This window comes from Salvelinus namaycush, chromosome 34 (genome assembly GCF_016432855.1).
Source record: "Salvelinus namaycush isolate Seneca chromosome 34, SaNama_1.0, whole genome shotgun sequence".
Classification (NCBI taxonomy): Eukaryota; Metazoa; Chordata; class Actinopteri; order Salmoniformes; family Salmonidae; genus Salvelinus; species Salvelinus namaycush.
In genome coordinates, this window is record NC_052340.1 from 25620577 (window position 1) to 25647604 (window position 27028).

At 42.0% G+C, this 27028-nt stretch overlaps 1 protein-coding gene across 1 annotated transcript in view; it reads right to left on the reverse strand.

Moving 5' to 3' along the window:
* The window catches only part of LOC120028461 (kin of IRRE-like protein 3), a 71665-nt gene extending 53956 nt beyond the window's left edge, over nucleotides 1-17709 (reverse strand). Inside the window, exons 1-3 of the mRNA XM_038973671.1 lie at nucleotides 17574-17709; nucleotides 14540-14689; nucleotides 8140-8289 (exon numbers count right to left, since the gene is read on the reverse strand). Coding sequence (XP_038829599.1) covers nucleotides 8140-8289; nucleotides 14540-14689; nucleotides 17574-17709 — 436 coding nt within the window. The remainder of the gene's footprint in view (nucleotides 1-8139; nucleotides 8290-14539; nucleotides 14690-17573) is intronic.
* Nucleotides 17710-27028: the final 9319 nt, after the last annotated feature.

Below are 27028 nucleotides of genomic sequence, written 5' to 3' on the forward strand. Positions count from 1 at the left end.
CTGAAACATTAATTAACTGTCAAGTTGTTTGAGGTATGCAAGGCTCCCATCTTCTGAAGGGGCCAATTGAGAGGAAAAACTGCTCCATTTGGAGTTCTCTGAGAGCCTAACACTATGTGACTGACGACAGCGCAGACATGCATATTAAAGATGGAGTAAGTGGGTTGTGGATTCAGGCTGGTATTGACTGTCACCACTCCAGTCACAATACCAGGGCATCAAGGAAGAGCAATGGCTGTGAACTAATATAAGTAGAATGTGTTGACGTTCTACCGTAGAACATGACATCTCAAGGCTTCCAGAAACAACATACCCACTGGGCGCACACTGGTTGAATCAACGTTGTATCCACGTAATTTCAATGAAATCACGTTGGTCCAATGTAGAATAGACATTGAATTGATGTCTGTGCCCAGTAGGTACAGTACAGCCAGGAAGTGATGCGATGCAGAATGTGAACGAGTGTAATAGTTTAAAGGCTATTTCCAACCCATCTCCTAGAGACATTATTTACCCATCTTGACCTGTAAAACTTATAATAGTTTAGCCTTTAAACCATCCATAAGGTTTCCCTCAGAGAGGACCTAAGTGCCGCTGTAGTGAAGGTTAAGATGTAATGCATGGAAAACTCCATACGCAGAGGTCCATGGCAGCGCACACAGATTGTCGTTACGCTTTCAAGTCGTGTGCTCTGCTCTGGGAGACAGGCGGCGATGTGTCAAGGCTGGATGGAAAACAGACAAAGAGGAGAAAGACATGCTTGGCTGCCTCCGACAGGGCTTTTTTCATTTCCACCATGTGTCTGATGTCTGTCACAAGGATGACACAGAGGATCTCTGAGTAGAATGAGAGCCAGTGTCATCTCTTTGCTAAGTGATTGGCACAGGTGGCATGCTCTCCATCTGCACACCTCAATCTTCCACTGTGGGTTCCCCATTTAGGGACGCAGGGGCAATCCCCTCACAAAACAAAAGGCTCACTCAGATGTACTGTAAGTACTGCCTGACCAAACAATGGGCAGGTAGTTTACCTCAACTTATGTACATCACATGTCATTGATCTACGACTGTACATTCTACAGTGGACTTTCTACATTGGACAATGAAGCAACATTAAAGAGTAGCCTATTCTGAGTCAGAGTGTAACTCCCAGGACAGTTATAAAAGGAGGTGTAATTCCAGTTCCCTCTCTCTCTCACTCTCTCCATACAGGGCTTCTGTTAAGTCATCTCTCCACCACCACCGTCCCTCTTGCGGGCCGGTCTGACAACCGCACAAAGGCCTGGAACCCCGCCAGTCATCATCATTACAGGCCTGTTTGCAAACTCGGCAGCCCCTAATGGTTCCAAATTAGCCCTTTACTGTGGCCCCGCAAAGCATTTCTCACGAGCCGGTCAGCGGCTCGGATTGATCGCTCCTCTTTAATTACCAGCTGGCTCGTTGAAATCCTTTCTCTTTCCCCACTTTTCTCTGGGAGAGTATAATGCAATCTCACACCACACACATTCAAACACACACACTGTTCAATAGTTTCTCAACTAGGTTGGAGAGCAAAAAACATCCTCTTGTTGTCTGAGATAGGGAGTGGAAGAGATATTCTGTGGGTTTTCTTTAAATGAGTAGATCAATCAAGAGAAGATTAGTTCTGTAGTATGTATTCTTGTCTTACTTGTCTCATACTGTTAGTTTCCCTGTTTTTCCTTACTGCTCACGAGGAGGGATTTCAAGCATGTATTAACATTTTACCTCTAAATGTACTTTGCTTATTACTTTTTCTCAACTTTAATGATTATCTGGAGGGTTATTGTGTGCCTGTCTGTCACTTTTTCGTGGCCATCAGAGGTGTACCAGTTAATTTCACATATTTATGCTCCAAGCAACATTTTTCAGGGAGTGAGACTATTAGGTGTGTTTTGAGGGGACACACAGTCTTACATTAGCCCAGCTCTCCGCCTCAGATAAGAGATTCCATTGAAGTTCATTAAAGGAGCACTGGAGTTTAATGGAATTGCATCGCCCCTTCCTGAGAGAGATAACACCAGGGGTTGTTTCATGTTTTTGCCCAATCCAGAGCTCAGAGCCATATTTTACCGCAAAACTCAGAGCAGGCTGGAGAGAAGAAGTCAGGTCCGATTGATTGTGTTTTAGTGAGATCATTTACTTTTAGTGTATAATCAAAAATATCTATAAATGAGACTGAGGCATACAGTATGGATGTGTAATTAAGCAAACAGTGTGGGCCAGTAAGTCTGTCATGGTCAGGGCTTGTCTGAATAAACCTTGAGTATAAACCTTCCCTGTGTCCTGGAAGACATTTCAATACCTCAGAACCTCTGGGATTAGCCTGGTCTGAGAAAACACCTTGATGGCGCCATGACTGGGGGAGAAGTAAAGCCAGTCTATTACCATTGGGGCTCTGCTGATGGCGGACAACCTGAGTTGTAAACAGCCAGACCCAGGCTGGGGAACATTCTCCATGCAGCATGTAGTCCTATACACAGCCATCCAGGAGCAGGAGATTTGGTTGAAAAGGCAATTTGAAGGTGAGTGAATGAGAGGGGTAACCTCAGAAGGAGCTCTGAGATGGGGGAATGGGAAAGGAAGGGGGGGACTGGAAATGCAGCGTGCACAGTGCTGTGCTTCTGCCGAGGTGTCTGGAACAAAAATGGGTTGGCTTGCCTGGTCGGTTTTGGCGGAATGCTCGCGCCAGCAGCCTGTCACTCCAATGTGACGGCGCCGTGGCAGCTTGCAAAGGTTGTGATCGATAGATCACAAAAGAGAAGGCCGAAAAGAACTATCCATCGTAGGTGGAAGACAAGAGACATATGTGGCTCACTGGCCCAAAACACAGGCCTATTCAATTGCTGTCACCATACACCTGTTTGTAGGCCACAAGATTCTGGCTCACACAGACTGTCTCTATCTCTCCCTCTCTGGTAATACCATCTGTGTTAGTTTTACTTTCTTTTTTTAATTTTAAGATGTGTGCATGAATGATGCCTATCCAAAGTATCACAGTGGACCCTATCCTTATGAGACGACAGATGATCAGGGATTAATGTGAGTCAAGGTTTGACTGTGTGTGTGTGTGTGTGTGTGTGTGTGTGTGTGTGTGTGTGTGTGTGTGTGTGTGTGTGTGTGTGTGTGTGTGTGTGTGTGTGTGTGTGTGTGTGTGTGTGTGCGCGAGTGTGCGTGCGTGCGTGTGTGCTGACCCACACAGGGAGAGTGAAGACAAGGATGGGGAGGTTTTCTGGAGACATGGGAGGAGTGGTGAGATGCCAGACTTGTCAGCAGCGTGCAGAGACGGCTCCGTCAAAGAGCAACGATGTGCAGCTCCAAAGCTGCTCTCCACAGATTGGGAGGGCACTAACGTGTTCGTGTGTGTGTGTTTATTTGTGAGTAGCTATGTCGCTGTCATTTTGCATGAAATGTAAAAGCAGGCTCCAATTAAATGTTATGGAAATGATTTGTTCCTTGCAGTGTGTCAATCAATCTCTCACCTCCTCCAGTTCTAGATTTCTTTCAGTCAATAATAATTTTTGTTATGATAATTTATTAGTGAACATATATGGAATTTAAAATATTTCAAAAACACAGCTGTGTGTGTGTTTGAAAAAGTACCCTTGCCTATTAAAACTCACTCAAACCCCAAAATATACCCTACCTGCAATCTGTTGGTATTAACATACAGCTGTTCATAGAGTCACTGATATTATAGATGGTCTCACTTTGTCTTAGATCTCAGACAAGTCAGTAATGTACTTCAATGTAATTCAGGGTAGTGTGAGCCGAATAATGTAAATGGTAGAGACATATTTCTAACAAAATGACTGCTGATCAGGGGTTCTTCTCTGGCCCTACTTGAGCGGCGATGCTTGGCTAGAGCCAAATTGACTTTTGTGAGAGATAAATTAGTTACATACAGAACACTAGTACACTTAAACTGATAAATGAGGTGTTTCAACATTTTCTTTCAAGACTTTGCAATTTTGTCATGCACAGTCATGTAGCATCATTCAAAGATATAGAGAAAGGGAGAAAGAGAAAGCTGGGAGTAAAACCCGTTTCATGAATTAGTTGGAGCGGTAAAAGTGGTTGCGATAGAAATGCTGCTATCGTCGTGACTGCTACTGAAAGCCAATCAACTTGCATTCTCGCCCTTGTGCTTCTTCAATAAGGCATTCACTTTGTGTCCCTTCTGTTTTCATACAGTGCATCTATTTTGAAATGCTTGATTCAGTAAAGCACACGTGGGATTCAGTGGGTTGAACGACATAGGGACAAATACTGCTTCATGTTTGTGTCTTATTATCAAAACACAATGCTCCTCATGAAGTTGCCCTTCAGTTCAGTGTCGAGATTTCAATACAGTTCCTTGAGTGAGACAAAACATTTGAAGGACACATTTTCATTCAAATGTTGAGCTTTTATTTCCTTTGTCTATCACTGTTTTAAAGTTATCCTTCATAAAATAGAAATTGCAATGTAATAGAATAAACATATGACTGAACCTTTTTAAAGTTGAAAATTGAGGCACTTCAGTAGAGAGACACATCACTAAGATGTCATGCTAAGAAGACCCTGCGGTGCAGAGCAGCATTGTTTGGTCCAACACTATTGGAGAAATCTAGTGAATGACCTACACTCCCGAAGGAGTGTTAAAGTCAAATAAGTCACCGGCTCCCTCCCCTGACTGGAGAAGTCAATTTTTCTGAGGACAAAGAAATGACAGGATGATGAGGTGGATTCTAAGGTAAAAATAACAAAGGGTCACGGTGAACAGACACTCAATCATTTCACCACAGGACCAAAAACTAGACATAAGAAAAGAGGTGAGCTCCAAGCAGTAACAGGAGGACACTGGGAAGCAAACTATCTGTGAACAGTTAGATATAACTTGATTTTCTCCTTCCAATGTCATGCTGCGAGGCACACCATGACACCATGACTCCAGCAAGGCTGGACCAGCCGTAGAATAATAATCAACAAGCTTTCATGGAAAATGTAATTTTTGCCTCTGAAAAAAAAAGATTTTCAAAGGCAAGTCAGAACTCAACATAGCTGATTGCCCTTCCTTGTCTTTGGCTGCTCCAAAGAGAAATGTTTAGCAATTTGGAAGGAAGTGTTTTATCAGATCTCAAGTCTTGCTCTCTTGCAATTAAAAGTTAATAAACGGAGTGCCTCCGGACGCTCTCTAAAGTGACAAACAAGGGTAGAAGACTGTCTGGAACATTACAGCTCTAAGACCTGCTCTTTACCATTATTAATTCCATGCTAAGGAAACGTGATCTTCCCATAGCAGTGTGACTGTAATTAAAAATTAGCTTGACAGCAAATGAAAACTGAGGACAGATCTAGCTCTGGTATTTTCTTTGGAATTTATCTGCAGCAAAGTAAATATTTCCTAATGAGCAATATCAAAACATAACTTCCCAGAGAATACTTATGAATGTATTAGGGCCTTGTGGCATTACTTTGTATCACTTTAATATAGTTTTCATCTTGGACTGCAACACATGTAGTATTCAGACTACGACCTTGCATTAACGAGCAAGACCAAACGAGGAACGGGAAGGAACAACAAAGGAAAACATAAGCGATTGATGAGGACTGAAGGTTCATTAGAAGACCTGTCGGTGGATGAATGTCAATGAGCTCTCTAAATGTCACATTAGAGTCAACAACAGACCTCATCACTCAATGTAGGCCTACTCTGAAAACAGCAGCAATAACTCTTTCTCCATCGCTAAATGGTAAATGTTGCACATTTCTCTTACAAAAGACTACCTGGCCTCACAGGTCTGTTTAAAAGGTAGAGACCTTATTCCAGAGAGCCCAGGCCTTCCCCCTTTGCTCCTACCCCAGACCAAGGTGAACACATTGATGCATAGGTTTGGCTGCCTGCTACCTAGCTGCAGAGGATGTAATTAGACTGAGGACTAACTCCAGACCATAACCTCTAGATCACTCTCCACATTCATGTCTAATTCACCAGACCTTAGCCACCTTGACCTCTAGGGCTCTATGGCTGCATCCTGGATCCCATGGCTGCACTCAGATATGAGGTTCAAAGTTCAAGGATAATTTTTCCAAGGGGCCATATTTTCTTGAAACATTTCTGAGGGAAGTAGATTCCTGTTTGCTTTAATGACGACCCTTTCATTCTTTTATGGTGTTTCCCCCATACCGAATTTATTTTATAAGCTTACTTTTTGCTCCAAATGCTACTCACATAAGACACTCCAAACTCACCAACACATTTTGTTACTAATGTGGAAACAGGAGAAGGGTCAGGTTAGAGACTGTATATCATTGGCTTAAATGCATAGCAAAATTGGATTGAACTTTTTGCCCCATTGAGTCATGCTAGGTATTTCAAGGATAATAAATGAACATATTGACACAGTACCATTCTTATGGGAGAAAATCGAGTGACAAAAAAACACTCAAAATCTGTGTCTTTTATCTGTAAATATCAAAGTCATAAAGAAAACAGTTCCCTTTGATATAGAACACAGTATGGCTGGGACAGATATATGGCTGATGAGAGAGAAGGGGAATGTTTTTAGATTTATTTGACAGTCAGGTAGGAGAGAAGGGAGACTGTTCCACTCTGTGACGGACTGTCGCTGTCTTCCGAGTCGATAGACACACTCTGTCACCACTGGCGGGTAATTGACAGCTTAGAGTTTGCAGTGACATGGGGTTTGCATATATTTATTCCATTACCTTGCATGTGTGCCTGCCTGGGGGCCCTCCTTCGCAATGTATTCAGGAGTCAGCCAGCTAGGCAGGGGATTAAACAAACATCTTATGGCGGGGCTTATGAGAAAGGATGATACGTGTTTCACCCTCAAATAGCCAAAGAGGAATAGAGACAAATGGCTCCCCTCGTTTATTGATGATTAATCATTTTAATGGAGCTTGAACAGACAAGCCCTTTCCTCTAAGTAGCCAGCTTTACCTTGTTAGAGAATGTGACTACAGCTCAACAGGGCTGGGTTAGAAACGTATCAACTGTTGCAGTAGTGTACTGAGCAGGAAAAGGATGCTTTAGTTCAACTCTAAATGTTTAGCAAGCCCCAAGCAACACTATCATCAAGAGTCAATTCATCAAATCCAACTGAGAGAAACCACAAATAAATGGAAGGTATGGCAATGCATCCTAAATTATTTGTGTCTCATACCCTTCTCCTCTCCTTGAGGCCTTGATCAAACGACTTAGCTGCTGTGAACGGCGGGGTTGGAGGGAGATAAACTTAACTTTGGGGGAAGGGGAGGGGAGGAAGGGGAATTGGCGTATAGCTGCTTTGACTCTCTGCAAAGAACTCATAATTATTAATTAATATCCATTTGCAGGGGGCGCGGCAGAGTGAGAGACGTTGGTCCTCAATTTGTCTTCCCTCTCTCTTTCTCTGGCTGCCTCCACCCCTACAGATCATTAGTTTCACTTTTCATTAGCGGAGATCAATAAAGCGAATCAGTCTCTCGTGGCGAGGACACTCAGCTTCACGGACCTCCCACTTTCCCTCCTCCTCTCCCCTCAGTTCTTCCCCTTGTTCTCTGGCTCTTTCATTGACTCCAGCTTCCCCTCATATTACCCATCATCCTCCACAGCAGAAGAGTATACAGCGTAGAGGGCAGAGAGAGTGGGAGAGAGCCTACAGAGCTATAGGGAAGAGTGAGCAGTGATTTTACAAATGCTGCCTAATATGGCAGAACTGGCAATGCTGAATGATAACCCAATAAAGTTTAATTAAGAACCAGTAACCTCTCAGGCTTAATAATGAAGATGGCTGGGTTTGTAGAAGGAAATTAAAGTAAAAACATTAGGGACTGGCAATGTTAAGAGATGCTGTACTGTATCCATTAGCTGCAGAATTATCTTGATAGTTCCTGTTATGCTGATAAAAAGCTGTGGCTTTTCTGGCATGATCATTGAGTCAGTGCACAGATTTAGTAGATTTTGAAAGTGTTGAGGCAGGGGAGGAGCACTACAGATATGACATTGTGGTTGGTTTGAGGTGGCTACTAAGTCACTGCCTGCATCCATTGCCATTTTATCTGTGCACATTCTTCAAATTGTGTCTATGCATGTATGTGTAGTGTGCATTTGTGTGTAAACCTAATCCTCACTTACCCAGCACAGTGAGTCGGGCAGGACGGGACCTCATGGCTGCCTGGATTGCCTGGCACTCAAAGACAGCGTCATCCATCAGCTCCACACGTTGGATCCGGAGGTGGTGTTCCCCTGTACTGTGGTCCCCAATCACTGTGTAACGAGGGTAGCCTGGAACACAACGCAACATATGCCCTGTCAGAACCTGGAGTCTGGTCTTTCAACCTATATCAGCACCATTCAATCCAACCTTTTTTTAAAGATAGGAGTTATCAAAGCATGGTACAAACAATGCCAGAATGCAGGCAATCACAAATTAGTGATGAAGGATCAGTGGTGCAATATTGATTGTTGACTGCTGTGTTACTGAACATTTTAGGTCATTTGAGATGGGATTTTCTTTTTCCAATGAGATGAGACCTTAATATACCTAATATCTCAGAATTATTACTGTCACCAATGTGAAGACAGATTTTTTCAAAAAAATTATACATGTTAAAGTAGACATTTTAAAACTGATTGAAAACATGAATTCCGTAGATGACAATGATGATAGGGGTTGAGGAGGTTTCTGTATTTGGGAGAGCGAGTATGTTTTATTGCCATGGTGAAGACGCACGGCGAGATATTGAGATGTGTTTCAGCAGGGCAGTGGTGTGAGATTCATAGTTTAATAATGCAGGAAGAGGGATGTATGTCCAGGAGTCCTGACCATTTTACAGCGCAGAGTAAAGTCGGATAGCTCTAAAACACAAAAAAATAAGTGACAAAGGGATATGTTTGATTGTGAAGCTTTATGGAAAATTGCACAGGCTTTCAATATGAATAACTTGAACAGCTCTCTAAAGGCTGAGTTCTGTGGAATTATTGGAGAAATGTGAATTGAAACGAGAATCTTTGCTAGTGAAATTCTCCAAAATGTTCAGTATTTCTTGGCAGTGATCGCTTTCTCCTCCTAAGGTTCTTCTGTAATTCACTGATGACAGAACCCGATAGAGTGGAGAGTTTTAAAGCATAACCAGGCCAACAGTTAAACATTTCATCCAACGATGTGGTTTGTCAAACTGAACTTATACAACAGATGGTATTCAACTCTAACCCGCTACAATCTTTGCCAACCCCGCTGTTGAATCACTGCATTAAATGTCTGGATGAAAAATGTATTACGTTGCATCTATCAATGAGTCATGTTCTCTTCAAAGATTTTCTGGTGATTTAGTATAAAACACTGGGGATTTAAAGAGGTATGTTTTAGCACATGCCACCCAATATGAGTATAATAGACTAGGACTAATAGACTAGGAGATATAATGGCTTTTAAGTCCTTGAGTTTGGCTATGGAGACCACTGTGTTCCGAATGCCCAATTATCATCCATTGCTTTACTGGATCCCATTCACTTTCATAGACCATGAAGTGGCCCTAATTTTCTCATAGTGGGATGAGTTATAGCCGATTAAACCACTCTGCATTTCATCTTCCCACATAGCTTTGAAGCTTTAAGAGAGTGGGGGTTGGAAGCAGGACGGATTTGTTCAGGCACTCACCTCCCCCCGTCGACAAAACATACATTACTATGATAGTATATAGCATAAACATAGGAGCTACTTCCTGCGGCTATCAAAGTATATAGCATAAACAAAGGAGCTACTTCCTGCAGCTATGAGAGTATATAGCATAAACATAGAACGCAGGAGCAGTGTACAATGAGGTACCAAACAAAGAGATGGGGGGGGGGGGGGTGGGCTATGTGAGCTCTGAGTGGTTCCTCTGTTTATAAGATCGCCAGATTCTCAGATAGAGAGTGCTCTCTCCTGCCCACATACCGCTTGCAGTTATAGGTCTTATTATTCACATTGATACATAAGCTTCCATACAGGGCCAGAAGAAGGTCAAAAAGGTTACACATCCCTCTAATATAGTGTTGATATAACTGAGCAGCATTCGCTTAATAACATTAATGACCATTGATCTTGAGTTCCATGCTGTTGTTGATTATGCAGCCAGTGAGTCAATGGCTTTGTTGAACTATTTATTAGAGATAAAGCACAGTTTGACTGATGTCTTCCTCTGAAGTTGAATGAGACTCCATTCCTGAAATACATGCTTTGAATGAAGGTCATTCCTTCAAATACGAGAACCTGCTTAAGCACAATGCACTGCTGTGACCCTGTGTAAGCTCAGGAGACATGGCACATTATTTCTCCACAACAAGCAGGCCTTGTAAATGGTATGGCCTTGAGGTGACCCCATCTGCCTTATATCCAGTGCAGGAGCATATGTACTAAATATTTACTGTAGGCATATTGTGTTGTACAGTACAACAGCATTCCACTGAGTTTCCTTGTTCATGTACATTAACAAATGACCCAGTCAATTCACTCCTCTTGCCCTCTAGCAGATTGAACATAAGATGTGCTGTTGTAATACAATAAAGCTTGCTAACTGAGAGTAAATGAAAAAATACCTTAGCGTAAGTCTCGTTTAATGGCATTTAAATGCATTTTAAATAGACATTGGTGGATTTTGTCCTGTGGCATAACTGGGTTACGTTTAGAGCATGCAAAAACACTTCTTTATTCTATGTAAGGAAATTTCAGGGATGTCACTGTTGTATAAATATAACTCACATTGATCTCAATGAATCTCAAAGACAACGTGTGTTAACTAAAGCAAACAATGTAAAATAGCCCCATTAAGGGTAATGAATCCATCAGGACAGAAATGGATTTGTCTTTATGGTGGATCAATGGCAGGGGAAGGGACGATGAATTGAGCCAGGGGGATAGTTATTTACACTGTTCAGGAAGAACACGTCTCACACTGACACCTCCATGGATGGAAATAGGGTAGGTTGATGTTGGGAAATGGATGACCAATGTTTAATTTGCTGTCGGGGGACAAGCCAGAGGTGCACGTTTGTCAGGTAGCTTCCAATGACTCTACACCTCTGTCTAGAATGTTAAGAGCAATATCTGGAACATTCTAAGACATTCCATTTTTGCCCTCCAAAAAAGTGCACACCAGTGGGCACTCTCTGTGGACTGCTTGGAGATATATTCATGCCATTCATGCATATTCATGCCATTCATTTGGTGCAGCTTTGGGCCGGTGCATCTCTCTCTTTAATTAGAATAGAAGACGCTACACAAAGAGAAGGAGCAGGAATTCAGGAAGCGATAGGAATCATCCTCTTTGTCCTCTGATTTATCAGACTGAATAGTGAAAGATTTCTCTCATTTTAATCACTGTTCCCCTGGATTGAAACAGGCCTAGGCAGAGCGAGCTACTGCTAACGCAGCTCCTTCTATGAATAGCAGAGTGGTTCCTATATTGAAATGCTCTGCACAATATTAGACGCCTCACACTTTTATGTATACAGCTGCTTTCCTTGTGTATATAGCCGTGTATGTGCCATCATTCTTTATGGCTGACTGTATTGCTTGTTGACGTAGGCAGAGACGATTAAAAGAGCAGCTGTGGTACACTTTATTTCAAAAAGTGACATTCATCTTAATACACTGCTCTAAGACTCTGTCTGTGCTTTTTAATAAAGATTTCTTTCGTCCATGATAACCTTCTCCAACTCGATGTATCTAATCGACTCATGCTGTGTGGAGAGGGGCATTCATATTCAGCCCATCTCTGAGCGTCCTGGCCCGGCCATTGATCCGCATACAGAGTGAAGTGTTGGTTCATAGGGGTAGAGACACGATGAGGTCAGTCCACAGCCTCCTTCCACAGCCTCTCGCCCACTGTTAAACTGCTGATGATGTGCCATTAAGAGTCGCTCTCACCCTCTCTCTCTTCTCGTTAGCATAAGTCCTTCTCCCTATTCTCCCTCTCTTCCCTCTCCTCCCGACCACTTCAAAACTGTTGGGCCATTGTTTACTGCCTTCCCCAGCCTCCCGGGGGCCTGATAAAGGCCACACTGAGGAATGGAACGCATTTATTGGGACACCGTCGTCAACTGAGGTTTAATTAAGGAGTTCTATCGGTGATAAGGCAGGTACACTAGAGCAGTCACTGAAGGTCAGAGGTTAGGAGACCGCATATCTCTAGTGGAATACATATTTAATCGTCCAGATCAAAAGAGGTCCCCGCTTTTAAAGGGCCCCAGTTGGGTTTTTTGTCATGACTTGAATGGCAAGTACCCTGAGAGACAGGCTAGAGATCCCTCAGTGATGGAGGAAGAGAGGTGTGAAAGGAACTTGGCTATTTTCAGACTCATCACTCTTACTCCCTGTAAAAGGCCATAGAATGTCTTGGAATCCCAAGGATCCCATTTCTAAAGACAATTGGGGAGATAAATGATATATTTATAAATAATGCTGATTTTTCAAGCTATGTGAATTTACTCTCCCAAGATTTAGTTAGTAAAGATTGTAAATATCTACTTGGAAGAATAGATAGTCATCACGTCTGATGAATATGGATAAGGCGCCAGCGTCAAGTGGAGAAACTGCAGGCTACTAAAATGACAGTGCACCAGTAAGTGGTACTCCAAATTAAACAATTAAGGTAATAATACAAAAGCCACAATGTAATTTGGATTGTGAGTTACTCTTCAAAAGCCCATTTACTCGCTAAAAGTACTTGAAATGTGACCCCTGGCTATATTGATTTCACATTCAGTTTTGATTTTGGAGCTTCCTTGCCCACCACAAACTGTTATTGAATTAGGTTGATCTTTCTATTAGATAGTAATGAGGTCTTGGCTACATTTTTGTGGTAGTGCTAAAGTGAATACAACTGTCTGGGGTATTTCAATGTATCTATTATTGGATACTAGGTATTTGGGGTGGAAAATGTTGTGTGGTAATCAAATCTTGTGTCCCACTGTCACGCCGGCATGTTTTAAACATTGTGTTACAGTTACAGAGTCCAAGGGTTGCATCATTGGATTGGCTAATGTCTTCTGGATTCACTGATATCAACCATTCATATGTGTGATTAACGGGGGCTGAGTTAGAGTGGTGTTTGTGAGACAAGAGCGGATCCGAAAGGGGTCTGGGAGCGGATCTTCTCACAAAAACGTCTGTAGAGTCCGAATGATTTGAGTTATGAACTATTATGCTGAAATTATCACGAATACATACAGTACCAGTTAAAAGTTTGGACACACCTACTCATTCCTGGGTTTTCCTTTATTTTTACAATTTTCTGCATTGTAGAATAATAGTAAAGACATCAAAACTATGAAATAACACATATGGAATCATGTAGTAACCAAAAAAGTGTTAAACAAATCAAAATACATATATTTTTGTAGCCACTTCTATGTAGCCACCCTTTGCCTTTTGACAGCTTGGCACACTCTTGGCATTCTCTCAGCCAGCTTCATGAGATAGTACCCTGGAATGCATTTCAATTAGCAGGTGTGCCTCTTTCCTTCTTAATGCGTTTGAGCCAATCAGTTGTGCTGTGACAAGGTATGGGTGGTATACAGAAGATAGCTCTACTTGGTGAAAGAGCAAGTCCATATTACGGCAAGAAAAGCAAAAAGAAGCAAAGAGAAGCAGTCCATCATTACTTTAACACATGAAGGTCAGTCAATACAGAAAATTTCAAGTGCAGTTGCAAAAACCGTCAAGCGCTATTATGAAACTGGCTCTCATGAAGACCGCCACAGGAAAGGAAGACCCAGAGTTTCCTCTGCTGCAGAAGATAAGATCATTAGAGATAACTGCACCTCAGATTGCAGCCCAAATTAATGCTTCACAGAGTTAAAATAACAGACACATCTCAATATCAACTGTTCAGAGGAGACTGCGTAAATCACTACTAAATGACCCCAATAAGAAGAGACTTGCTTGGGCCAAGAAACACAAGCAATGGACATTAGACCGGAGGAAATCTGTCCTTTGGTCTGGTGTGTCCAACTTTGAGATTTTTGGTTCCAACCACCGTTTCTTTCTCAGATGCAGAGTAGGTGAACGGATGATCTCTGCATGTATGGTTCCCACTGTGAAGCAAAGGAAATGTGATGGTGTGGGGGTGCGGGGGCGCTGATTTATTTAGAATTCAAGGGACACTTAACCAGCATTGCTACCACAGCATTCGGCAGCGATACGACATCCCATCAGGTTTGCGCTTAGTTGGACTATAATTTGTTTTTCTACAGGACAATGACCCAACACACCTCCAGGATGTGTAAGGACTATTTGACCAAGAAGGAGAGTGATGGAGTGCTGCTGAGTGATTGTCGACCTGCTGAGTGATATTTTTACAGCGATGAGGAAGAAGACTTAACCTTTCAAAAGATTAAAAGCAGTCAAGTGAGAAATCCCACATTGACAAATACATGACAGTGTGTAAGTAATGTAAGTAGTTTTAACACATTGAAAAAATGATTGGAAATAGACACGTGACAGAAGGAGATTAAGAGAGTGACATATGGTTTGATAAATGTCTTTCCTTACCTGATAGGTCTCTGCCAACGCCCAGAGCCAGGCCATCTTTGATCCACAGGACAACACCATGGTAGCCAGGAATGGAGCAGGGCAGGGTGACGGGCTGGCCAGCCACCACCACCAGGTCCTGGGGCTGCTGGGAAAACGTGGCCTCGACCCCTGGAGAAACACACAGAAAGATAGAGGCACGGTCAGAAACTATGATCCATAAGCCCTGGGTAACCAGTTCTCTAACACATTCAAAGACATCGCCTTCAAGTGTGGTGTGACAGACCCCATTAGGGGTAGGGGGGGGTGGACAGGGGGTACTAGAGGCACAGTGGGGGAACGGCACTTAGCGAGAGGTGTCACTGACATGCAGAGTGTTGATGAACGTGTTGAGGTTCTGATATCTTTGAAGCTATCTCCCTCTGAGTCCACCTAAACAGCAGCCCCCCTTCTGCTCCTTGACATCCTACCACACTGTAGCACAAAGGCCGTTGGGTAATTGGAAGGCATTGTGAGAGGAATAGCGGGGAGAGAAAAAGCCTTTTAAAGTCAGCCTGTCATCTGGGCTTTAGCTCTTGCCTGCCTGCGTCTCGCTGCCTCCATCTGAAGCCGGGGTTGGCTGAGATGTCAGCCTCTCCAGCACATTGTGTTTACCAGGAGCTAAAGCACGGTCTGCGGCTTACTTTAATGTAAAGACAGGCAATGCATCTTGGGATGGGGGGATAAGGCAGGAATCTCGACTGAGGTTAACAAGTGACACTTGTGGTCTCAGATCAATAAGATGGACTCTCGTTTGATTTCTCTCCTGCTTCCGTCTATGTCTTATATATTGTTTTAGATTGTTGTGCAAAGCTTAGGGTGGCCTTGGCTACCTTGTTTGTATTCTCTCCCTCTTATGTACACACACAAGCAAACACCCACACACACACAAAGAAACTAATGAAGAGATATGTGCTTCCTCCCCTGATAATTCTGTTGCAATATCTCCAAGGGGAGTAAAAGCGGCAGATAGGAGAGGAAATGTAACGGATTGCAATAACAGCAATAACAGCATACATAGTAAATGATGTTGCTGTGTTTAATGCACCTCTTTCCACACAACATATTGGATTTGCTTACAATAATCCTGTTATTTTTATGTTTTGGGTTGTTGTTTTCCTATGTTCAGATAGTAATTACAGAGAAGAAACAGATTAGATTTGTTTTACAACATTAGTACAATGCAGAGAGAGGGACAATAATAGATTATAGAAATACAAACACAATGTCTTTAATTCCGTGAAAGTATTACATTAGTAAACACATCAGTCATATCCAGTCCTCCGGTCGGTGAAATGTGAGTGATAGCTAGTTAAAAGGTAAAGACAAGTCTCCATATTGATTTATACAAATTCTCCCCAACTGTATGCCATGTCTCCTGCATGCACCCCCATTATTAAATTAAAATAAAAAGAAATGTGCGGGAATCCTTAAGCATACTGTATATTGGACTATTCATCTTTGGGAACCCGACGGGCCTCTCCGGCATGTTTTTCTGTGAAGTTTTTGTTGTGTTGGCCTTGGGTATACTACCCAGACAGCCTTGTTCTGACTCCCTTATGATAGGTTTATCTTGGCTGCACGCAGCGAACCAGTCAGCGCTCAGACACATGGTAGGAGAGACGGCGGCTTGGCGAAATCTCTTGGCATGTGTCAGAACAAGAGAACGCGAGAGAATTCGCTTCTATTTTGTTCTCTATCCTCCCAGTCCGGATTGCTATTATCAACCACTTCAACCTGTGCTGTAATTGATTTAACGTCGGAGGTGTCTCCACCTTGGCAGCACTAATACCCCCATACCTTCTCCCCCTTCTAACCCGCTGTTCAAATCCCTTCTCCCCACCACGTCAAAATCCTTCTCATCATTGTAAGAAATTAGACAGATTAGGAGGATTTTCTCAGAGGTTGTCATAGCCTCCCCTCCTGCGTCAGGTCTTCAACTCACCAGTAATTATTATTATTCACAGCCTAGGATAATTATTTTAATTATCACTAACATCTAATTAAAACGGTAATGAAAAATAATGCAATGCCCCAAAAATTCCTGCCAAACAAACATGTTAACCTAAATATCCCCTTCTGGAGATACTGTTTCAAAACAGATGCTAGGTTTCTATCCAATTGGCAACTGATTTTCAAGCAAATATTCTAAAATCCGTATAAAGAAAATATGCACACTAACACACATATTATGCACAATTTCCAGCTGCACTAGGTGAATGGAAACTTACATCAAACAGCGCCGAAGCCATTGTTAACTCCCCAGTATAAACCACCCTGTCACGCCCTGACCTTAGAGATCCTTTTTATGTCTCTATTTTGGTTTGGTCAGGGCGTGAGTTGGGGTGGGTATTCTATGTTCTATGTTTTGTAGTTCTATGTTTTGGGTTCTCAATCAGGGACAGCTGTCTATCGTTGTCTCTGATTGAGAACCATACTTAGGCTGCCCTTTTTCCCACCTGTGTTTGTGGGAAGTTGACTTTGTTTAGGGCACATAGCCTTTAGCTTCACGGTTTGTTTTTGTAGTGTTTATTGTTTTGTTCGGCGTCATTTTTTTTATTAAAAGGAAAATGTACGCTCACCACGCTGCACCTTGGTCCTCTTCTTTTAACGGCCATGCCACACCCCCTTAGTTGATGAAAGAGCCATTCTCCACAGACAGAAATAAGAGAGCACAGAGGTTTCTCAAAAGTACAGACTCTCCTAGACCTTTACAGACACAGGAGGGCTACAGACGTCGGTGGAAAAGAGAGAGAGGGAGAGAGAAGCTTGGAGATTAAGAGATGCCCTCCCACAGAGAAAAATATAGTCCACTTGGTGTGGCCACTTGACCAGCAAAATGGAGATCTGCTTATTTCACAGAAAAAGGCTATCTATGGAAGTCCACATATCTAGCTCACCAGAGGAGCACTGAGAACAGGTTAGGTATGGGGGTTAGGTAGGGTGGGTTGGGGGGGGGGGGACAGAGTAAGCCCATAACAGACTGGAGGTCCTTTAGCAGTGTTGGTGATGTCACAGCCCTGTGCGTCGTACAAGGCTCCGTCGCATCTGCCAGCTTTCTGCTCCGGTGGACGGCAGTGCGGCTTTAGCGGAGCCCCCTCGTTTACCTCCTCTTCTTCCTCCCTGGGCCAGCTGCAGGGGCAGCCGACCATGACGTGCAGTGGAGTGAAGACAACAGATTACTCTCCTCCTCTCCTCCTCCTCTCCCCATGCAGAAGAATGGGGGTCGATAACACCAGATGATCAAAAACGAGGAGCGAGAGACAAAAAACTAAAGTGTAGCAAGAAATACCCAGGTGATTTAATAATAACAAATAGACAGTGAATAAAAAAGTTCTGTGCGTGTTTGGGAGGTGCTGGTAGCCGGAGAGAGGGCTGACTGCAGTGAGGCTCAGGTGCTGGAGGAGATAGAAGAGAGCAGAGGTCTCTCTTAATAATGCTTTATTAACATCTGCTATTGGAGGAAGATGAGAATGAGCCTTGTGAAATGTCTACACAGAGCAATGTGGTCTGATTAGAGCGGTCAGGTGTGTGTGTGTGTGTGTGTGTGTGTGTGTGTGTGTGTGTGTGTGTGTGTGTGTGTGTGTGTGTGTGTGTGTGTGTGTGTGTGTGTGTGTGTGTGTGTGTGTGTGTGTGTGTGTGTGTGTGTGTGTGTGTGTGTGTGTATGGGGGGAATGTTTTGGCATTTGTAGAGATAGTCACCTGGTGTCTACACTATCACTGAGGACAGTGAGGGAGGTGGGCTTTCCCACCTAGAAACAGCTCCTCAAGCTAACACTTCTCACCTGTTTTTACAAACATTTTATATAAAAAGCGCTGACCAGTAACTCTCTATTATTCTGTGAATGGGATTTATGTTTCTCTCAGCTGGGGATATAAGAGTGCCACTACACGGTACCTTGGCTCGGCTCTGTCCACAGCAATAGAATAAATGGGGTCTATCCTTTGTTTGTTTTCAAGTAGGGCCATACAGAACATGAATACCTCTCACCATTGACCCATGGGCCTCCAGACCTCTGCTCACCCCCTGAGTAGCCTTGCAGCTGCCTCTCTTCCTATTTACCCAACACAAATCACTGCTCATTCACACAACACCTTTTGATTGAACACCGTGGGTCAATTGAGGAGGTAAAGGCAGCAGACCTTTGATCGTAAATGAAGGGCTCAGGGTTCCTAAGGAAGCAGGCTGTTAGAGGCACTGAGTAGCGCCACACAATGCCTAATGTTTTCATTTCACTTCAGATAGTTAGTTTACTGTTGGACGGCGACGACGTTTCCACACACTCCAGCGCTATTTTCACCCAGCGCTAATGGCCTCGCTGCGGCCCCCAATGTCGCCACTGTCTGCCAATCAGCCCTGTAAATTACCATTGGAGTCGCACATCCAGTCCACTTGAAATGACTAATCAGAGTGTTGGCCGCCCAACGCCTGCCATGCCATCCGTGTTGCCTGGAGCTCAGCTACTGATCATAACCAGGGACTATTACCCCCTCTGGTCTTCACATTTCCTCAGGCCTGAGAGAGCTGAAATGTACAATAAGGAAGGTGTGTGCAAGGTAGTTTTGTGATATCTTTGGCCAACCGCATGGTGTGGCTTTCCCTGATGGCTAAATTGGCATGGATCTGCCCTCACCTGCCCTTCCACCCATCGCTCCCTATACCTCCTCTCCCACCCACTGGGCATGCTGTGTTGGTTTGTTCATTTGCTGGGGGCGGAAGCTCTGTCTACTAATCCTGTGCCTGTTTACCACAGGGACTGTCTGCCGAGCCCAGCTACCTCTAATGAGAGTGTGAAAGGAATGAATAAATCCCATCATTATTGTGTTTTCCTTTTCAACATCCAAGGCAACCTCAGTCACATTAAAATCACCATCCACTCAGCTAGTGGGCCCCTACTGTTTTATTTCTTCCTGCCCAAAGATGAAAAGCGCCCAACTGAAGACAGATAGGCAAATTATCTAAGCTCAGCAACAGGCTTTAAATTTACCTGTGCCGAGGCGATGTGAGTTATTTGAGGACATAATATTGGGTAAAAGGACTCCAGCAGTTCTCCACTAATCCAAGCCTGAGGACCAAAGTAAACACAAACCCAAGCAATATGGATTATTGTATCTTAACCCATCTCTCTCTAATTGAATTCTGGCTGTTGGGCCCAACCTGATGGCTGGATCAATCTGAGCTCCCCATCTCTCTGCTTATACCTCCATAGCCAAATGTTTATCTACAGCTCATCCTTCCGGCTTATCTCCCAATGCATCGCTTTGGCTCCTTAATTCTCCTCACTCAATCCCCAACAAGGTACCTCTGTAAAAACAGCTCAAAAGTTAAAACCATGCACCCCTGTGTGTGATGTGTAGATTACACACAAAAGAAAGACATCAGAGAATATGGAGCAGCAAAACAGGAATGTATCAATATTAATCTTACCCTGGACTAACAAGGGTTAATCTTACCCTGGACTAACAAGGGTTAATCTTACCCTGGACTAACAAGGGTTAATCTTACCCTGGACTAACAAGGGTTAATCTTACCCTAGACTAACAAGGGTTAATCTTACCCTGGACTAACAAGGGTTAATCTTACCCTGGACTAACAAGGGTTAATCTTACCCTGGACTAACAAGGGTTAATCTTACCCTGGACTAACAAGGGTTAATCTTACCCTGGACTAACAAGGGTTAATCTTACCCTGGACTAACAAGGGTTAATTTTACCCTGGACTAACACGGGTTAATCTTACCCTGGACTAACAAGGGTTAATCTTACCCTGGACTAACAAGGGTTAATCTTACCCTGGACTAACAAGGGTTAATTTTACCCTGGACTAACAAGGGTTAATCTTACCCTGGACTAACAAGGGTTAATCTTACCCTGGACTAACAAGGGTTAATCTTACCCTGGACTAACAAGGGTTAATCTTACCCTGGACTAACAAGGGTTAATCTTACCCTGGACTAACAAGGGTTAATTTTACCCTGGACTAACACGGGTTAATCTTACCATGGACCAACAAGGGTTAATCTTACCCTGGACCAACAAGGGTTAATCTTACCCTGGACCAACAAGGGTTTCAAATCTGTAATTAATAGCACTTCTTTCATAAGGGCAGACATAACTGACTGCAGTCTTGCTATAAAAAGTAATCTTCCTATGCTGGGAATGTGATACAAAATTGCATTAATATGACAGCACTTTCATGTCATTGGATTTCTCCACGATGATAACATCTAATCGGAATACAGACGTTCCCTGCACAAAGTCTTCAGTACTAGAGTCCCCACAGTAGCATCAAGTCAGGATTTTTGAAGAATGTATTTCAGTTTATCTACTTAAGGGTTTTGAGGGAATCATATAACAAGAATACTAAATTAATTAATTGAATGTAATTCTCAACTGTAAACAATGTCTATATCTGCTGAGGGTGTCATAAACCTCACACATCAGTAAATGCTCTTTGAAGCCGTACTAGACTACACCATACACACAGTACACTTAAATCTTTGTCATTTCTCCTCAAATGGCTATGTTCCAACTCAAACTCCGCTCACTTGGCCTTGCCTTATTGTATTCGAATGGCTTTGTTCCAACTCAAACTCTGATCATTTGGCCTTGCCTCCAATTTATTCAAGTGAAATGCCACGTTGTGATTGACAGCAGAGATTTACAATGCATCCCCCTCCATTTTGCCACCAGTTGTACTTCCTCCTGGAGACAGAGACACATGCTCTTGCCCTTCATCGCCACACGCTGATCAGTCACACACTAACCACTCCACCGCTCGCTCTCCGACTGACCGTGCCAAAGCCGTGATTGACGCACATAATTATCTGGAGCGCTATCACTAATTCGACAACCTCAAAGAACCGTGCTGTGAGGTGCATCAATTAATTAGTAGGGCAGAAAGCCACAATGTGTAATACTCAAAGTCATGGCATTTTCCTGAGTTTCTTTCATTAAGTATGAGAACAAGCTAGCTAGCTGGTTCGCTATATTGACTCCCTACACTACTTATCAATCTTTTTTGTTTCTACCATTACTTCTAGACTGGACCGTGGGGACTAAGTGGCTGACAGGAAGTGAGTTGAGGCTGGACTATTTTGAGGATGTGATGCATGAAGCGTTTGACTAACATTAACACTTCTTATGGCTGAGATCCCGTTAACGGGATCGATATGACAACAGCCAGTGAAAGTGCAGGGCGCCAAATTCAAAACAACAGAAATCTCATATTTAAAATTCCTCAAACATAGAAGTATTTTACACCATTTTAAAGATAAACTTGTTGTTAATCCCATCACAGTGTCTGATTTCAAAAATTCTTTACGACGAAAGCACACCAAACAATTATGTTAGGTCTGCACCTACTTACAGAAAAACACAGCCATTTTCCCAGCCAAAGAGAGGAGTCACAAAAAGCAGAAATAGAGATAAAATTAATCACTAACCTTTGATGATCTTCATCAGATGACACTCATAGTACTTGTGTCATGTTATGTTTATGTTTTGTTCGATAAAGTGCATATTTATATCCAAAATCTCAGTTTACATTGGCGCGTTACGTTCAGTAATGTTTTGCTGCCAAAACATCCGGTGATTTTGCAGAGAGCCACATCAATTTATAGAAATAGTCATCATAAACTTTAATATAAGATACAAGTGTTATGCATAGAATTAGAGATATACTTCTCCTTAATGCAACCGCTGTGTCAGATTTCATTTTTTTTTTACGGAAAAAGCAAACCATGCAATAATCTGAGTACAGCGCTCAGACAACAAAACCAGCCATACAGATATCTGCCATGTTGGAGTTAACAGAAGTCAGAAATAGCGTTATAAATATTCACTTACCTTTGATGATCTTCATCAGAATGCACTCCCAGGAATCCCAGTTCCACAATAAATGTTTGATTTGTTCGATAAAGTACATAATTTATGTCCAAATACCTCCTTTTGTTCGCGCATTTAGCCCAGTAATCCAAATTCATGAGGCGCGAGCTGACAAAGTCCAAAAGTTCCGTTACAGTCCGTAGTAACATGTCAAACGATGTATAGAATCAATCTTTATGATGTTTTTATCATAAATCTTCAATAATGTTTCAACCGGAGAATTCCTTTGTCTTCAGAAATGCAATGGAACGCAAGCTAACTCTCACGTGAACGCGCCTGGTCAGATCACGGCACTCTGCCAGACCACCATGGCAATCTGCCAGAATTGAATTTGAATTCCATAATTTTAAAATTGTATTAGAATATTGAATTTGAATGTAACAGTTTTAAATGTTTTCTGTACAAATTGAATAATTAATTTAATAAATTGATCTGGAATTGCATGATTTTAAAGTTAATAGAGTTACTATTGCATTCAGTTTTAAATTCAATTTCAATTTAATTTAATATTCAAATGTAATATTTATTCAGTTTCATATATATATATTCAGTTTCAATATGGTAGATATTGTATACATGTTCTCTGTATCAAGTTTACAAGCTCAAATGTCAAATTCAGTTCTCTAAATTCAGATTCATAACCAGAGACAACATCCTGGTACTTTGCCAGCCAGGATTGGTAGGAGAGAATCAAACTGTCACTGTGGTAAGCAGAAGAACCTGGTGGTCTCTGATGCCAATGTGGCATCTGTTTTCACTGAAAGCACTCCATAGTCATCCCTTTTGAGACAGCTAACATACTGTATGACATTTCCTGACACTAAAATGAACGAGTTACAGATTTAATGGATTCCTTTGCTACTTAGCTGCATGACAACATAATGGGGCCTGGTTGTAGGTCAACTTCAAATCAATGGTCATTATAATCTAGTATATTATGATATTTTAATAATGTATGACATAGGAAAATAGTTATGAGGAGATTACGGGACATGACGTCAGTCCCAAATGAACTTTTAAATGAGTTATCATTAATTTACTTCTTAATAGAGCTTAATATGTCAATTATAAGGTCCTTTTCCTGATGTTTGGTCATCTCGATATTCCATTGCATTCCCACATGCACAGATGTACACACAAGTATTGTAATATGATCAAGAGCTCAGTTCAATCTGCATTTTTGTCAACATTTTGTTATTGACATAACCTTATTCTGTTCAATGTTCTCTACCTATATAGTACTCTAAATATCCCAATTCATGTTGTTAAGTTCAAAAGAACACAATATACAAATTGCTGACACCATTAATTAAAACCAATGAGGGTTCAGAAATTTAAAGCCAATTATCTCAGAATCATATTTTTGCAGATAGAACCTTATAAATAGCTAATAGTCTTTAAATGATGTTTGCTTGAAAGCATGATAAGACACTTTGCTATTCTTCACCTTTTTCTCCTCTGAAATATTCTTTATGTCTTCAGAGGGATTCTTTGAACACAGAATGTCTAGGGCAGACTGACTGACTGACTGACTCTTCAAATAAAAGGGCCCGGTAATGGACAAATGGTTAGATTCGCCAGCCAAGAATAACTCACTTTTGATATGCAGTCAGAGTATTGTAAATTAACTGGTATTACACCTGAAGCCTATGCACTGGAAGGCTTTAAATGAGCGGTTCAGAAAATCTAAATCATTCTGACAGTAATTGCTTTTGTCTTGATCCAAGTTACTGAAAATTACATTTAATGTAGAACAAGCATTTTGAAAGTCTGTCCATGAGTAACATTTACTGGGAAAGAAAAGGAAATTAGGCTAATCATCATGGAGAATTTTTTCGCCGCCCCAACCAGGAAAGAATCCATGTCTCCGTGACAAAGCTACAATTCTATATATTAGTGATGATGGGCCAAAACTTCTAAGTTAGATTTTTTTTTATAGATATTGGTTCAGCCTATGCTCCATTATTTTCTATCCTCCCCCGCCTGAATAGTTAGATTAAATGTCTGAGCTGCACATTACATCATGTACTACCTTTTCTGTATACTTGACTAAATGTAATCCCTCGGCCACAGCTGGCAAAGTTATGACAATAGTTAGCAATAATGAATATTTCATAAAGTGGCTGAGGAATCCATTAGATGAGGCATTGTATTGCTGTCTTTATCTTCCTCTATCAGAATGTACAAACCCATTTTCCTCACCCGGCTAAAAAAAAACTGTAAGCCGACATATGATCAACCAGGCCCTCTCTGCAACGTGATGGCTGCTGTTTTAATGAAGATTTGTCTCTGAGACTGTAAATACACGGAGCAGGAAAGATAAACACAGCAGCCGCCGGAAGCCTGTGTATTTATGCACGCTCTCGCGCTGCGAATTAGTGGAACAGGACAGTTGCTGAGGCACAATCAAGACGGATTGCTTCCAATGATGAGTTCTAAAAATTATAAATGGCAACGGGAGAGAGCCTCACAGACGCACACTCTATCATCAGCCACAGGGGCAGAAAGACCAACAGAAATATCACAGACAATAAACATTTGAACATCAGTACCAGAAACCTTTCTTAAATATTTCTGGCCTGCAGTTGGCATAAAATCAAGTCAAATGAGCTTTAAGGCTTCAAAAGCCACAGAATGGGTTCTTAAGTCTTGCTCTGTCCTATGTTAATTATGTTTCCACATTTTTATAATAGATGGGAAGAGGGGTTAAGAAAATGGCTGGCCAGACAGCCTTTTGAATGTTTAAGTGGTCAAATATAGTAGAGATAAATTCAAAGTAGGCATATCATATTTTACCAGGGCTTTTTGCTGTAAACAATGGGACTAATCTGACCAGGGATTGTAATTACTGTCATGAAAAAGAGTGTACTGTGGGTTTGTTTCCAAGGTAACTCCAGTTGAACAGACATAACAGTTCACTTAGAATAGAATGCGATGTAACACGGAGCAACCTCTCAGGGCAAGTATTGATTGAAAACACAGAGGCTCTCTTTGCAAACTATCCTTGTTTTTTTATAGAAGCTTCAAGTTGTGCATAATGACAAGTAAGAACATAAAATAGATGCTAATGAAAAATGGGGAGAAGGAGAGTGAAGTTCAGATGTCTGATTGAAATTGAAAAATGGAAGGGCCCCTTCTGTTTCCCCAGCATTACAATTATGTTCTCTCTCTATGAACTTCCTCCACTTCACTTCCTCCCTGGCTCTTCATGCCTCTCCATCACACAGTCGCAAGGTGTCTTTGAATGCCAGTGTGTAATGGCAAGGCTTTCTTGGCGATATTGTAATGGGGTTGTAGCTGAGACATTGAGACCTAGCATTTTCTTGGAATAGTTGTGTGGTGAAACTCTTGATGCTTTGTAACGGGAATTCGTTTTGGTAGAGATGGATCTTGAAAGGTCCATTACACACTGGCATCCTTCCTCTTTATTACAAATGCCAAGTCACTCACCCACCAGTGCACCTTGTACCAAATGGTAGGATGAACCTGGCTTTATATGCACAGAAAGATACATGTGTATGTGTTCATCTACAAAGCCCTTTTGGGTAAACTCCCTCTTTACCTCCGTAGTCTGGTCTCCTTCACCACAGACAGTTGCCATACCTGGTCTGCTAGGTGGTTGCTACTTAAAGTCCCCAGGACATTCATAGTATTAGGCAAGACTGTCTTCTATTCTTGTGCACCAGAGGCATGGAATAGTCTACAATCCATGCTTCATCTAGATATGTTAGTGCCACTGAATGAATTTAAAATATTGTTAAAATATCTGTTACAGAGGAGTGTAAATGTTTTTTTTAGGCTGGATTATGTTGTGTTGTATTGTATTGTATTGTTGTATGTTTTAATTATGTAATGTATTGATTGTTGCTGCCTTCTTGGCCAGGTCTCCCTTGAAAAAGAGACTCTGGGTCTCAATGGGCTTTTCCTGGTTAAATAAAGGTAAAAATAGAAGAAAAAACAGTCCAGTCACAGTGTGATTTTATTGGGATTGATCAGATTCATTATTCTGTGGAGATCTTTGGCCAGCCTCGGTTGAGTTGTTTGATGGATGTGATATAGAGAGGGCCTTCCTCCAATGGACACACCCTACATTTAGAGGGAGAGTCCAATTTTCGATTACATGCTGTGTCACAACAGGTAGAGAGCTCTGCTCTTTGTCCAGCCATAGCTCCTATTTTGTGGGTTGACAAGATAAAATATATGACTTTCAAGGCATATGACTTTCAATGCGTATGACTTTCAACTGAGAAATTCTCTCCTCTTTGACAAAGATTACATCAAAAGATAGATCAAAGTGTTTTGAAATAAGCCGAAAGGCATAACCGCTTTGTCATGAAAGGATAGGACATGTGTACAATTCACATTCAGGAGCTAGTAAATAGAGGAAACCTAACCAAGTTAAGGCTAGACGTTCGCTAGTGGAACATCTCGACAACATCCAGTGAAATTGCAGAGCGCGAAATTCAAATTCAATTATTATAAATATTTAACTTTCATAAAATCACAAGGGCAATACATCAAAATAAAGCTTAACTTCCTGTTAATCCAGTCACCATGTCAGATTTCAAAAAGGCTTTACGGCGA